Source organism: Chlorocebus sabaeus, chromosome 25, assembly GCF_047675955.1.
Source record: "Chlorocebus sabaeus isolate Y175 chromosome 25, mChlSab1.0.hap1, whole genome shotgun sequence".
NCBI lineage: Eukaryota > Metazoa > Chordata > Mammalia > Primates > Cercopithecidae > Chlorocebus > Chlorocebus sabaeus.
Genome location: NC_132928.1, coordinates 4,445,015 through 4,459,820, shown reverse-complemented (window position 1 = coordinate 4,459,820; position 14,806 = coordinate 4,445,015). Strand labels below are relative to the sequence as shown.

At 35.3% G+C, this 14,806-nt stretch overlaps 1 protein-coding gene across 1 annotated transcript in view; it reads left to right on the top strand.

Annotated features, from left to right (window-relative positions):
* DNAH14 (dynein axonemal heavy chain 14) overlaps nucleotides 1–14,806 on the top strand; it is a 528,962-nt gene that overhangs the window by 246,137 nt on the left and 268,019 nt on the right. Inside the window, exon 37 of the mRNA XM_073011492.1 lies at nucleotides 8,160–8,294. Within this exon, the coding sequence (XP_072867593.1) occupies nucleotides 8,160–8,294 (135 nt within the window). The remainder of the gene's footprint in view (nucleotides 1–8,159; nucleotides 8,295–14,806) is intronic.

The following is a 14,806-nucleotide window of genomic DNA, read 5'->3' as shown; positions in this document are numbered from 1 at the left end:
ACTTGCTTTTGATTTTACAAGCCCATAGGAAGAGGAAGAAGAGACTTGCCTTGTCTCAGATGAGACTTTGGACTGTGAACTTTTGAGTTAATGCTGAAATGAGTTAAGACTTTGGGGACCTTTGGGAAGGCACGATTGGTTTTGAAATTTGAGGACATGAGATTTGGGAGGGACCAGGGGTGGAATGATGTGGTTTGGCTGTGTCCCCACCCATATCTCATCTTGAATTCCCATGTGTTGTGGGAGGGACCCAGTAGGAGGTAATTGAATTATGGATCAAGTCTTTCCCATGCTGTTCTTATTATAGTAAGTCTCGTGAGATCTGATGGTTATTACAAGGGGAAGTTTTCCTGCTCAAGCTCTTTTTGCTTGCTGCCATCCATATAAGGTGTGACTTGCTTCTCCTTGCCTTCTGCCATGATTGTGAGGCTTCCCCAGCCACATGGAACTGTAAAGTCCAATTGAACCTCTTCCTTTTGTAAATTATCCAGTCTTGGATATGTCCTAATTAACAGTGTGATAACAGACTAATACATCATATTGCAGTCAATCTCTCCCTTTAGATCTGTTAATATTTGCTTTATATAATTAGATGATCCAGTGTTGAGTGCATAGATATTTACAATTATTATATTATCTTGTTGTGTTGACACTTTTATCATTATATAATGTCCTTTTTCTCTTTTTACAGTTTTTGACTTAAAATCTATTTTATCTGTATAAGTATTGCTATTCCTGCTGTTTTTGGTTTCCATTTGCATGGAATATCTTTTTCTATGCATTGACTTTCAGTCTATATGTGTCTTTATAAGGGACATGAGTTTCCTGCAGGCAGCTTATAGTTGAGTCTTGTTTTATTTAATCTATTTAGCCCCTCTGTCTTTTAATTGGAGAATTTAGTTCATTTACATTCAGGGTTATTATTGATGTGTAAGAACTTGCTACTGCCATTTTGTTACTTATTTTCTCGTTGTTTTTGTAACTCCTCTTTTCCTTTCTTCTTTTCTTACAATGAAAAGAAACAAACTAAACTAAAAATCTCCATATTATAATTCCATCTTCCCCACCTTTCAACTTGTGGATATCTCCATTTACATCTTTTTATACTGTCTATCTCACAATAAATTGTTTTAGTTATTGTTTTTGGCATTTTTCTCTTTTAGTCTTCATATTAAAGACATGAATATTTTACACACCACAATTACAGTATTAGGTAATGTGAATTTTGGCATACCTGCTTTTATCAGTGAGCTTTACACTTTCAAGTTTCTCTTGTTACATGTTATCATAATTTTCCTTCAGATTGAAGAGCTCCTTTTAGCATTTCTTGTGAGACAGGTCTTATGGTGATGAATCCCCTCAGCTGTTGCATGTCTGAGAAAGTTTTCTAACTCTCCTTCATGTTAGAAGAATGGGTTTTCTGGCTAAAGTATTCTCAGTTGGCAGTTTTTTTCTGTCAAGACTTCAAATATATGATCCCACTATCTCTGACCTCTAAGGTTTCAAATGAAAAGTCTGCTGCCAGATGTATCAGGACCCCTTTAAGTGTTATTTGCTTCTTTCTCTTTCTGCTTTTAGGATCCTCTCCTGTCCTTGATCTTTCAGAGTTTATTATATGCCTTGGAGTAGTCTTATTTGAGTTAAATCTGCTTGGTGATCTTTGATCTTTCTGTATCTGGATATTTATATCATTCTCTACATTTGTAAAGTTTTCTGTTATTATTTCTTGATATAAGCATTCTACCCCTTTTTCTTTCTCACTCTCTCTCTCAAAGGCTAGTGACTTTTATATATGCTCTTTTGATGCTATTCCACAGATGTCATGAGCATCCTTCAATTTCATTCTTGTCTGTTACTCTACTCTCACTGTGTGTCTTAGTCTGTTTTGTGTTGCTGTAAAGAAATATCTGAGGCTGAGTAAATTATAAAGAAAAGAGGTTCATTTGGTTCATAATTCTGATGACTGAAAAGTTCAAGATTTGGTACCTGGTGAGGGCCTCTGGCTGCTTCCACGCATGGCAGAAAGTGAAAGGGAGCTGCCATGTGTAGATATAACATGGTAAGACAGGAAACAAGAGAGAGATGGGCAAGATGCCAGGCTTTTTTAAATAACCAACTCTTGAAGGAACTGTAATAGGGAAGGCATTAATCTATTCATAAAGGATCCCCTACAAGATATAAATACTTCTTATTAGGCCCCATCTCCATCAGACATCAAATTTCAACATGAGTTATGAAGGTGACAAATATTCAAACTGTACCACTGAGTACTTTCAAATAGCCTGTCTTTGAGCTCACTGTTTGTTCTGATGGATCTGTTCTACTGTTAAGAACCCTCTAATGCATTATTTTAAATTAAGTTTTTATTCTAGACCTACAGGGTACATATACAGGTTTGTTACATGGTTATATTGTGTGATGCTGAGGTTTGGGCTTCTATTTATTCCATTATCCAGATAGTGAACATAGTACACAATAGGAATTTTTTCAACCCTTGCTCCCTTCCCTTCCTCCCTCCTTCTGGAGTCCCTAATGTCTGTTGTTACCAACTTTCTGCCCATGTGTACTTAAGATTTACCTGTTACTTATAAGTGAGAACTTGTGATATTTGGTTTTCCATTTCAGTGCTAATTTGTATAAGATAGTAGCCTCCAACTGCATCCATGTTGCTACAAAGGACTTGATTTCATTCTTTTTTATGGATGCATAGTATTTTATGGTGTATATTTGTGACATTTTCTTGATCCAATCCACTGGTAATGGGCACCTAGGTTGATTTCGTGTCTTTGCTACTATGAATCGTGCTGCAGTGAACATATGAATGTAGATACCTTTTTGGAATAATGATTAATTTTTCTTTGGGTACATACCCTGTAATAAGATTGCTGGGGCAAATGGTAGTTCTATTGTTAGTTCTTTGAGACATCTCCAAACTGCTTTCCACAGTGACTGAACTAATTTACATTCTCTCCAACAGTGTATAAGTATACCCTTTTCTCTACAGCATCACCAGCATATGTTTTTATTTTGCTTTTTAGTAGCAGTAGCAGCCATTCTAATTAATGTGAAACCAATTCATTGTGGTTTTGATTTCCTTTCTCTGATAATTAGTGATATGAGCATTTTTTCATATGTTTATTAGCCTCTTACATGTCTTCTTTTGAGAAGTGTCTGTTCATCTCCGTTGCCCACTTTTTAATGGAGTTATTTATTTATTTATTTGTTTGTTTGTTTGCTTGTTGAATTCTTTAAGTTGCTTATAGATTTTGGATACTGGACCTTTGTCAGATGCATAGTTTACAGTTATCTCCTCCCACTGCTTATTTTTGTCAGTTTTGTTGAAGATCAGATGGTTGTAGATACGTGGCTTTATTTCTCGATTTTCTATTCTGTCCTGTCATTCAGATAAATAAACCAAAAGAACAAAATATAGAAGAAATCGCTGGGTGTGGTGGCGCATGCCTGAAACTCCAGCACTTTGGGAGGCCGAGGCAGGTGGATGACTTGAGGTCAGTGGTTTGAGACCACCCTGGCCAACATGGTGAAACCCTGTCTCTACTAAAAAAAGATAAAAATACAAAAAGAATTAGCTAGGAATGACAGCATATGCCTGTAATCCCAGCTATCTGAGAGCTGAGGTAGGAGAATCGCTTGAACCCTGGAGGCAGAGGTTGCAGTCAACCAAGATCGCACCATTGCACTCCAGCCTGGGCAACAGGGTGAGATTTCATCTCATAAAATAAAATAAAAAGAAATTAATTAAGAAATTAACCTTATTAAATGTGGACACTTCATACATGATAGAAGTAGCAAACCAGTAAGGAAGAGTCTTGGAAAAATGGTTATTCACATGGGGAAAAATAGATCATCAACTGGCATCTTAAAAAAATTCCAGACAATTTAACCAAAACAGCATGGTACTGGTACCAAAACAGAGATATAGACCAATGGAACAGAACAGAGTCCTCAGAAATAATACCACACATCTACAGCCATCTGATCTTTGACAAACCTGAGAGAAACAAGAAATGGGGAAAGGATTCCCTATTTAATAAATGGTGCTGGGAAAATTGGCTAGCCATAAGTAGAAAGCTGAAACTGGATCCTTTCCTTACTCCTTATACGAAAATTAATTCAAGATGGATTAGAGACTTAAATGTTAGACCTAATACCATAAAAATCCTAGAGGAAAACCTAGGTAGTACCATTCAGGACATAGGCATGGGCAAAGACTTCATGTCTAAAACACCAAAAGCAACGGCAGCAAAAGCCAAAATTGACAAATGGGATCTCATTAAACTAAAGAGCTTCTGCACAGCAAAAGAAACTACCATCAGAGTGAACAGGCAACCTACAGAATGGGAGAAAATTTTTGCAATCTACTCATCTGACAAAGGGCTAATATCCAGAACCTACAAAGAACTCAAACAAATTTACAAGAAAAAAACAAACAACCCCATCAAAAAGTGGGCAAAGGATATGAACAGACATTTCTCAAAAGAAGACATTCATACAGCCAACAGACACATGAAAAAATGCTCATCATCACTGGCCATCAGAGAAATGCAAATCAAAACCACAATGAGATACCGTCTCACACCAGTTAGAATGGCGATCATTCAAAAGTCAGGAAACAACAGATGCTGGAGAGGATGTGGAGAAATAGGAACACTTTTACACTGTTGGTGGGATTGTAAACTAGTTCAACCATTATGGAAAACAGTATGGCGATTCCTCAAGGATCTAGAACTAGATGTACCATATGACCCAGCCATCCCATTACTAGGTATATACCCAAAGGATTATAAATTATGCTGCTATAAAGACACATGCACACGTATGTTTATTGCAGCACTATTCACAATAGCAAAGACTTGGAATCAACCCAAATGTCCATCAGTGACAGACTGGATTAAGAAAATGTGGCACATATACACCATGGAATACTATGCAGCCATAAAAAAGGATGAGTTTGTGTCCTTTGTAGGGACATGGATGCAGCTGGAAACCATCATTCTCAGCAAACTATCACAAGAACAGAAAACCAAACACCGCATGTTCTCACTCATAGGCGGGAACTGAACAATGAGATCACTTGGACTCGGGAAGGGGAACATCACACACCGGGGCCTATCATGGGGAGGGGGGAGGGGGGAGGGATTGCATTGGGAGTTATACCTGATGTAAATGACGAGTTGATGGGTGCAGCACACCAACATGGCACAAGTATACATATGTAGCAAACCTGCACGTTGTGCACATGTACCCTACAACTTGAAGTTTAATAATAATAAATAAATTTAAAAAAAATTCCAGACAATTTAAAAATGGGAAATGTGAATATCTAAAACTTTTAGGGAGGATAAGGTAGAGCCAGATGGTAGAATAGAACCTTCAAGGACTCATACCCTTGAAATAACATCAAATTGAACAACTATCCACACAAGAAAATGCCTTCACAAGAGCTAAGTAATTAGGTAAGAGATCAGAGTACCTAATTTTACCATAAAAACAGAAAAGACACATTGAAAAAAGTAGAAAGAACAGTCTCACACTGCCTACACCAGCCCTACCCCAACCCTAGGCAGCACAGAGCCCAGGGAAAGATTCTGTCCACTTGAGAGAGAGAGAGAGGAAAGTGTGTGAGACTTTGCATTTAGTACTGGCCCTGCCACAATAAAAGACAACACTAGGCATAACACCATGACCCCTGATTCCAGGCTGGTGACCACGAAGAGAGTATTTAGACTCACTGTGGACCAGAAAGGAATCTGTCATCCCAGTGGGAGAAACTCAAGTCCTGACCCAATTCACCCTTGGCTGACTGAAGTGGGCTCAGGTCCCGAATAAAATTCTATCATAGGCAGGCCATAGTACAACAGTCCTTGGGTGATGTCAATGCTGTGCTGATCTGTGAGGCTGGGGGCTTTGGGTGTGGCCCTGCATGATATCAACTGCAGCAGCTATGCAGAGCCCATGTCACTCTTTTCCCAGCTCCAGGCAGTACAGTGTGAAGGGAGACTCCTTCCACTTAGAAGGAGAGGAAAGGATGCAGGGGACTTTGCCTTGGAACCTAGTACTAGCTCTGCCACTGTAAACTAGAGTACCAGAAGAGCCTTGTGGACCCTGATTCCAGGCAGATACTCCTGAACAGTATTTCTAGACCCAATCTAGGCCAGAAGGGAATCACCTGCCTTGGTAGGATGGATCAAAGTCCTGGCCAGCATCATTACTGGCTAACTAAAGTGGCCTCAGGCAATGAATAAATATCAGTGGCAGGTAGGCAGTGGTGGCTGCAGGCCTTGGGCAAGCCCCAGTGCTGCAAAGGTCTAGAAGCCACGGGTAGTGTGGTACCAGCTCTAGGATGTGACAAAAAAGGTATTAAGAGGAAATTTATAGCGCTGAATGCCTACATTAAGAAGTTAGAAAGATCTCAAATTCCCAATCTAGCATTGCATCCAATTGAACTATAAAAACAAGAACAAACTAATCCCAAAGCTAGAAGAAGAAAAGAAATAACTAAAATCAGAGCAGAACTGAAGAAAATTGAGAGATTGAAACCCAAACATCTACACAAAGGATCAATGAAACCAAAAGTTGGTTTTTTGAAAGGACAAACAAGATCAATAGACCACTAGCTAGATTAACAAAAAAAAATAGGAAGATCCAAGTAAGTACAATCAGAAATAACAAAAGTGATGTTATAAGCTACCCTACAGAAATACAAAAGATCCTCAAAGACTATTATGAACACTTCTATTTACACAAAATAGAAAATCTAGAGGAAATGGTTGAATTTCTAGAAACAAACAACCTCCCAAGATTCAATCAGGAAGAAACTGAAACGTGAAAAGGTCAACAACACGTTCCAAAATTGAGTCTGTAATAAATAACCTACTAACCAAAAAAAGCCCTGGACCAGAAAGATTCACAGTCAAATTCTACCAGATGTGCAAAGAAGAGCTAATACCAATCTTAATGAAATTATTCAAATAAAAAATCAAGTAGGGATTACTCCCAAAGTCATTATATAAAATCAGTATAATATGACAATGACAAAAGAAAACTACAGACCAATATCTTTGATGAACATAGATGCAAAAATCCTCAACAAAATACTAGCAAACTAAATCCAGCAGGACATCAAAAAACGTGAATTCACCATGATCAAGGAGCCTTGATTCCTGGGATGCAAAGTTGGTTCAACATATGCAAATCAATGAATGTGATTCACCACATAAACAGAATTAAAAACCATATGATTGACTGGGCACAGTGGCTCACACCTGCAATTCCAAGACTTTGGGAGGCAGAGTTGAGTGGATCGCTGGAGCCTAGGAGTTCAAGACTAACCTGGCCAACATGGGGAAACCCCATCTCTACTAAAAATACTATAATTAGCCAGCTGTGGTGGCATGCACCTGTAGTTCCACATACTCAGGAAGCTGAGGCATGAGAATCGCTTGAACCTGGAAAGCAGAGGTAGCAGTGAACCCAGATCATACCACTGCACACCAGCTTGGGCAACAGAGCAAGACTCTGTCTCAAAGAAAAAAAAAAAAAGCAAAACATATGATTGTCTCAGTAGATGCAGAAAAAGCATTTGATAAAATCCAACATCCCTTTTTTGATAAAAACTCTCAACAAACTAGGCATCAAAGGAACATACCTTAAAAAAATAAAAACAGAGCCATATTGAATAGGTGGAAACTAAAAGCATTCCCCTTAAGAATTAGAATACGACAAGAATGCCCACTCACACCACTCTTATGCAACACAGTATGGGAAGTCCTAGGCGGAACAACCAGATAAAAGAAAGAAATAAAAAACACCCAAATAGGAAAAGAGGAAGTTAAATTATGCCTCTTCGCTGATGGTATGACTCTGTACCTATTATTAAAATAAAATAAAAATAAAAATAAACATAGCCAAGAGACTCCTAAATCTGGTGAACAACTTCAGCAAAGTTTCAGGACACAAAATCAATGTAAAAGTAGCATTTCTATACACAAATAACATTCATGCTGAGAGCCAAATAAAGAATACAGATTCATTTATTATAGCCACAAAAAAATAAAATAGGTATTGGATGTAGAGATATATTTGTAAATAAACTTAAAATCATTAATGAATGAATAAATCTGTAAATTTTGTTTTAGGTTTGTGTTGGTGTGATGTTAGTGGGCCCAACAGGTGGAGGAAAGACAACAGTCAGAAGAATTTTGGAAAAAGCATTAACACTATTACCAATTGCAGACTTCTTATCAGTTGCAGAAAGCAAATCTGCTTCAAAGGTAAATGTTCTGTTAAATAAAATGTTTCTGTATTTGTTCATATCTTATTTTACCTTTAATTAATATTTTATGTTCTCTTTATATTGGTATTTTCATTACTTATTAAACTTATTGCTAGGAATTTTGTAGTTAAGAACCATAGTGAGTGGGGTTTTTAACTTAAATCTCAAACTGATCGTTACTAGTTTAAAGAAATTATTGTATATTTATTTTGTATCTAGGCACCTTAATAAATGAACTTTTAATTTCTTATTGTGTTTAGGTATCAATTGAATTATCTCCAAATGAAAATAATTTTGTCTCTTCTTGAATATTTATATAACTTCTATTCTCATCTTAATGAATTAACTTTCCAAGACAATGTTAACTATAATATTTGTTCCTTACTTTATCTGGAATATATTTAATATTTGTGTATTTAATATGATATTTGACCTTGGTCACTGATAAATATTCCTTTTCACACTTGGGAACTTTCTTTTCCCATTACACTTTGGTTTATTTGGCTGTTACAATTTATTAAATTATTTTCAGCATCTATTTCTTAAATCTTTTAACTGATTAATGTAATAAACTATGTTGATTTATTAATGTTAACTTGTCTTTGAATTCCTTGCATAGTGCCTACTTAGTCATGATATATTTTTATTCAATATAAAGTCAGACTCCACTAAATAGTATGTACTTCAATTACTTAGTTAGTGATTTATTGTTGGTAACATATTCCAAAAATTTAGAAATTCAGATGATTGGTTATGTGGGTTTTTTTTCAGTTAGTGGGAAATACCCTGCTTCAATATGATACACGTAGTAGTTCATACTCTTTTCTCTTTTCCCTTCATGCAAATTTTCCTTCCTGAAAGATCTCAATTAGTTCTTACACAGTTATAACTAATAAGAGGCGAATTATCACAGCAATAATAATGATAACTAATACGTATGGACTACCTAAAAAGGTCCAAGCAGAGTGCTAAAACACTTTTGCTTGAATTATCTTTAATTCTCACAACAGTGAAGACAGTAATTCGCTTTATTTAAAACAGTTTTTTAATTCCAAAAGTAGTATGTATTATTGTAAGAAATTTGGAATATAAAATGTGAAGGAATAATCACCTAGAATAATAATACAGTAAAATGTGAAAACGGTAACGTGAAAACATATTACTGTATTAGCTTTGATTATTTATTCTACACTAAATGTATTTTGAAATAACTGAGATAGTACCATGTATAATAAATCTTAGTTTTTCCAACCTTGGAATTTTCACCTAATGTTATATGCTGAGAATTAACCTCATGACATTAAACATTTCTGACAAGTATCCCAATTACTGTATTCTGTATATATGACTATACTATAATTTATTTAATGATTCTCACGTTTAATAGTTTTAAATTTTTGTTTTTTAAAGATATAATTGTAATAAACATACTTAAGAATGGTGGTAGGACCTGAGGTAATGGAATTATTTTGGTCATCCTTACTTTATGACTTTCTTCTTATTGGTCTGTTCAAGACCTTCTCTTTATTTTAGTGTAGTTTTGTTTAATTTATTTACCTTATTTCCTTATCTTTCTTTTTCCTCCTTATCATAGGAACCCTCCTTGCTATATGCCTTTAGATATGTGTGTGTCCTTAAAAATTTGATACCCAGTAATGTAATTGCTGGTTGGCAGGGTATAACTTCACCATGTACTGCCAGGTAAAATTCACACACATTAGATAAACCATTTTAAAGTGTACATTTTGGTGACATTTAATGCATTCACAGTGTTATGCAATTACTACCTCTCTCTAATTTCCAAATATTTTTATCACCCCAGGAAAACATCCCTTTCTCATTAAGAAATCACCCCCTATTCTCCTATCTTCCCATTCCCTGGAAGCCACTAATTGGTTTTCTGTTTCTATAGGTTTGCCTATTTTGGCAGAGGTGTATGTATAGATATATATATCTAGGTTGTTTCTGTCTTTTGGTTGTAATGAATATTACTGTTGTAAACATTTGTGTACAAGTTGAGTAGACGTATGCTTTGATTTCCCTTGGATGTATACCTTGGAGTAGAATTGTTGGGTCATATGGTAATTCTGTGTTTAGCTTTTTGAGGAACCACCAAAGTGTTTTCCACGGTAACTACATCATTTTAAATTGCCATTAGCAATGTGTGAGGCTTTTTATTTCTCCATATCCTCACCAACATTTATTATTTCCCATGTTATTTTCCATTCTAGTGGATGTGAAGCACTATCTCATCGTAGTTTTGGTGTTGAATACCTTTTCATATGCTTATTGGCCATTTGTATATCTTCTCTGGAGACATGTCTGTTCATGTCTTTGTCCATTTTTAGATTATATCGTTGTCTTTTTGTTGTTCAGTTGTGAGAGTTCTTTATATGTTCTGGACACAAAACTCTTATCAGATTGTGATCTGCAAATATTTTTTTCCTGTTTTGTGAGATGTCTTTTCCCTTTCTTGATGTGAAGTGTAGGGGTCCAACTTCATTCTTTTATGTAGGGATATCCAGCTCTTCCTGTACCATTTGTTAAAGTCTATTATTTTCCCCCACTAAATGGTCTTGGCATTTTTTGTTGAAAGTCAGTTGGCCACAGATGTTTGGGTTTGTTTCTGGTCTCACAGTTCTATTACATTTTTCTGTATGTCTTTCCTTATACCTGAATATATATGTTGTGATTGCTATATGGTTTTATATAGTAGTCTCCCTGTATCCATGGTTTTACTTTGCACAGTTTCAGTTACTCATGGTCAACTGTGGTCCAAAAGCATTAAATGGAAAATTTCAGAAATAAACAATTAATAAGCTTTAAACACTACATTACAATGCCCACATCATTCACCTTAGTTCATCTCTTTATACTGGCATTTTATCATATCATTGTCACAAGAAGAGTGAGTACAGTACAATAAGACATTTTGAGGGAAACAAAGATGACATTCATATCAGTTTTAAGTTATTACATCATATTGTTTTAATTGTTCTATTAATTATTGTTAACATCTTACTGTGCCTAATTTATAAAACTTTATCACAAGTATGTATCTATAGGGAAAAACATAATATATAAATGGTTCTGTAATATCTGTGGTTTCAGGCATCCACTAGGTGCCTTGGAATGTATCCCCTGTGGATAAAGAGGGATTACTGTAGTAAGTTTTGAAACTGAGAAGTGCAAGTTCTCCAACTTTGTTTTTTGTTTTTTTGGCTATTTGGTTATTTGGGGTTCTGTGCAATTCCATATGAATTTAAGGATTGGCTTTTCCATTTCTGCAGAAAAGGCCATTGGAATTTTGATACGAATTGTGTTGATCCTGCAGATCATTTTGGTGAACACTACCATCTTAACAATAAAGTTTTCCAATTGATGAACACAGATGTCTTTCCATTTTTGTATCTTTGATTTCTTCTGCAAAGTTTTCTAGTTTTCAGTATATGAATCTTTCTCCTATCATTAAGTTTATTCCTAGGCATTTTATTTTTTGGAATCCTTGTCTTATTCCTGATTTCAGTCTTTCACCAATTGAGTACAGTGCTAACTGTTGAGTTTCATAAATACCCCTTATCATGTTAAGGAAGTTTACTTCTCTTCCCAGTTTTCTGAGTGTTTTTTTTACCATGAAAAGGTGTGAAATTTTGTCAAATGCATTTTCTTTGCCTTTTGATATGATCGTGTGGTTTCTTTCCTTCGTTTTACTATGATAGTGGGTTACATTGATTGATTTTCTTGTGTTGAACTACCCTTGCATTCCTGGGATGAATCCCACTTGGTCAGGGTGCATAATCCTTTAAATGTGCTGTTGGATTCAGTTTGCTAGCATCTTTTTGAGGATTTTTGCATATATATTCTTAAGGGCTATTGGTCTGTAGTTTCCTTTTCTTGTGCCATCTTTGGATATGGTATCATAGTAATGCTGACCTCATAGAATGTATTAGTGTTTCCTAGTTTTCTTTTCTTTTTGCAAGAGTTTGAGTAGGATTGGTGTTAATTCTTCTTTAAGTGTTTGGTGGAATTTACCTACCATTTGTAGTTGGACTATTCTTTGTTGGAAGCTTTCGATTATTGAATCAAACTATTTGTTATGGGTCTTTTGAGATTTTCTATTTCTTCAGTCAGTTTTGGTAATTTGTGTGTTTTTAGGAATTTTTCCATTTCATCTTGCTTGAAAAAACTTTGTTTTACTTTCGAACTGTATATTTGAACTATTGTCTTTGGGTCTAAAGTCAGTCTCTTGTATGCAACATACATTTGGGTCATGTTTTTGTCTCTCCATTATGCCAATTTCTTCTTTTAATTGGCAAAGTTAATCTATTTTATTTTGATTATTGATGATGGACTTTTGCCTTTTTGTGATTTTGTTCTATGTCTTGTATCTTTTTTGTTTCTCAATTCCTCCAAAATTGCCTTTTGTGTTTGATTTTTTTCTAATGTAACATTTGGATTCCTTCTTCATTTCCTTTTCATTTCTTACTCATTTTTAAATAGTTACCTGGGAGATTGCAGTTAACATCTGTTAGGGTCTGAATTGTGTTCCCCTACCCAAAATTCATGTGTTAAATCTCCAACCCACAGTACCTCAGTTTGTGTCTCCCTTATTCATGGGGAATACATTTCATGACCCCCAGTGGATGCCTGGGACCAGATAGTACTGAACCCTATATATACTTTGTTTTTTCCCATAAATATCTATGACGAAGTTTAATTTATAAATTTGACACAGTAAAAGATGAACAATGAATACTAATAATAGAAGAATATTTTAAAATATGATGTAATAAAAATTATGTGAATGTGGTCTCTATCTCTCAAAATATCTTATTGTACTGTACTCACCCTTCTTGTATTCTGTCAATCTGATAACTGAGTTGTTACTGAGTGACTAATTAGCAGGTAGATTTAAGTCCCAGGTGGGACAGAGCAAGATGATGCAAGATTTCATGAAACTACTCAAAATAGCATGAAATTTAAAACTTACAAATTGTTTATTTCTAGAATTTTGCATTTAATATTTTTGGACTGCAGTTAACCACAGGTAAATGCAACTGCAGAATGTGAAACTATAGAAAAGGGAGGAGGTGATTAAGTTAAAATGAGGTTATTACAGCAGGCCCTAATCCAATTTGACTTGTGTACTTATAAGAAAAGGAAATTTACAAACACAAAGAGACATCAGAGGTGTGTGTATGCACAGAGAAAAGACCACATGAAGACACAGTGAGAAGGCAGTTATCGGCAAGTCAAGGAGTGAGGCCTTTGAAGAAATCAAACCTGCTGTCAACTTGATCTTAGACTTTTACTCTTCAGAATTGTGAGAAAATAAATTTGTTGTTTAAGTTACCCAGGCTGTGGTATTTTGTTGTGGCAGCCCTAGGAAACACTTAACTACCAATCTGGTAGAACTGATACCAACTTAACTTCAATAGCAGACATTAATTCTGCTCCTTCCCAGCTCTGTTCCCTGCTTTATGTTGTTACAAACTGTATCTTTATATATTGTGTACCCATTAATATAGATTCATCATTATTATTTATGCATTTTTTAATTATATAGGAAAAAAGAGGAGTTACAAATTAAAAATTAAATAATAGTGGTTTTTATATTTACCTTAACCATAGATTTTTATTTCTTCCTGTGAGTCTGAGTTTTTGTTTATTGTTTTTTTCATTTGAGCCTGGAGCATTTATCCCTTTATCCATTCCTTCAGCATTTTCAGTAGGGCAGGTTTCCCAGGGATTATTTATTTAGCTTCTGTTTATCTGAGAATGCCTTAGTTTGTCCCTCACTTTCATAGGATGGTTTAGCTGCATACAGAATTCTTGGTTGACAGTTTTGGTTTTTGGTTTGTTTGTTTTAGCACTTTATATCATCCCATGCCTTCTGGCCTTTGTACTTTCTGATGAGAATTGACTTTTAATTTTGCTGAGGATCCCTTGTATTGCCTCTCTCCTGCTACTTGAAAAATTTTGCCTTTGGACATTAATAGTTTGATTATAATGTGTGGATATCTTTGTGTTTATTTTTCTTGGTGTTTCATGAGTTCTTGGATTTGTATTTTATATCTTTCATTAATTGAAAAATTTTGGGCCAGTATTTCTACCAACATTTTTTCTACTTTTTCTCTCTTTTCTTCTTCTGGAATTCCCATAATGTATAGATTGATATGTTTTATGGTTTTCCATAGGTCTCTTGGACTCTATTTTATTTATTTTTCTTCTCTTGAAATGGGTAATTTCAGCTTCCTTATCTTCAGGTTTGCTCATTCTTTTTTCTATCTGCTCAAATCTGCTATTGAATGCCACTGTTGATTTTTTATTTCAACTATTTTATTTTTCAGCTCTATAAACTCTATTTGGTTCCCTTTTATTATTTCTATCTCCTTAATGGTAGTTCCTACTTGTTCTTACACTGCTTTCCAGTTTCCTCACACTTGCTCTGTGCTGGGGTAGTTTTTGACTGATTAGCTGTGCCTGCTCTGAGCCTAGTGATCAAGCTAA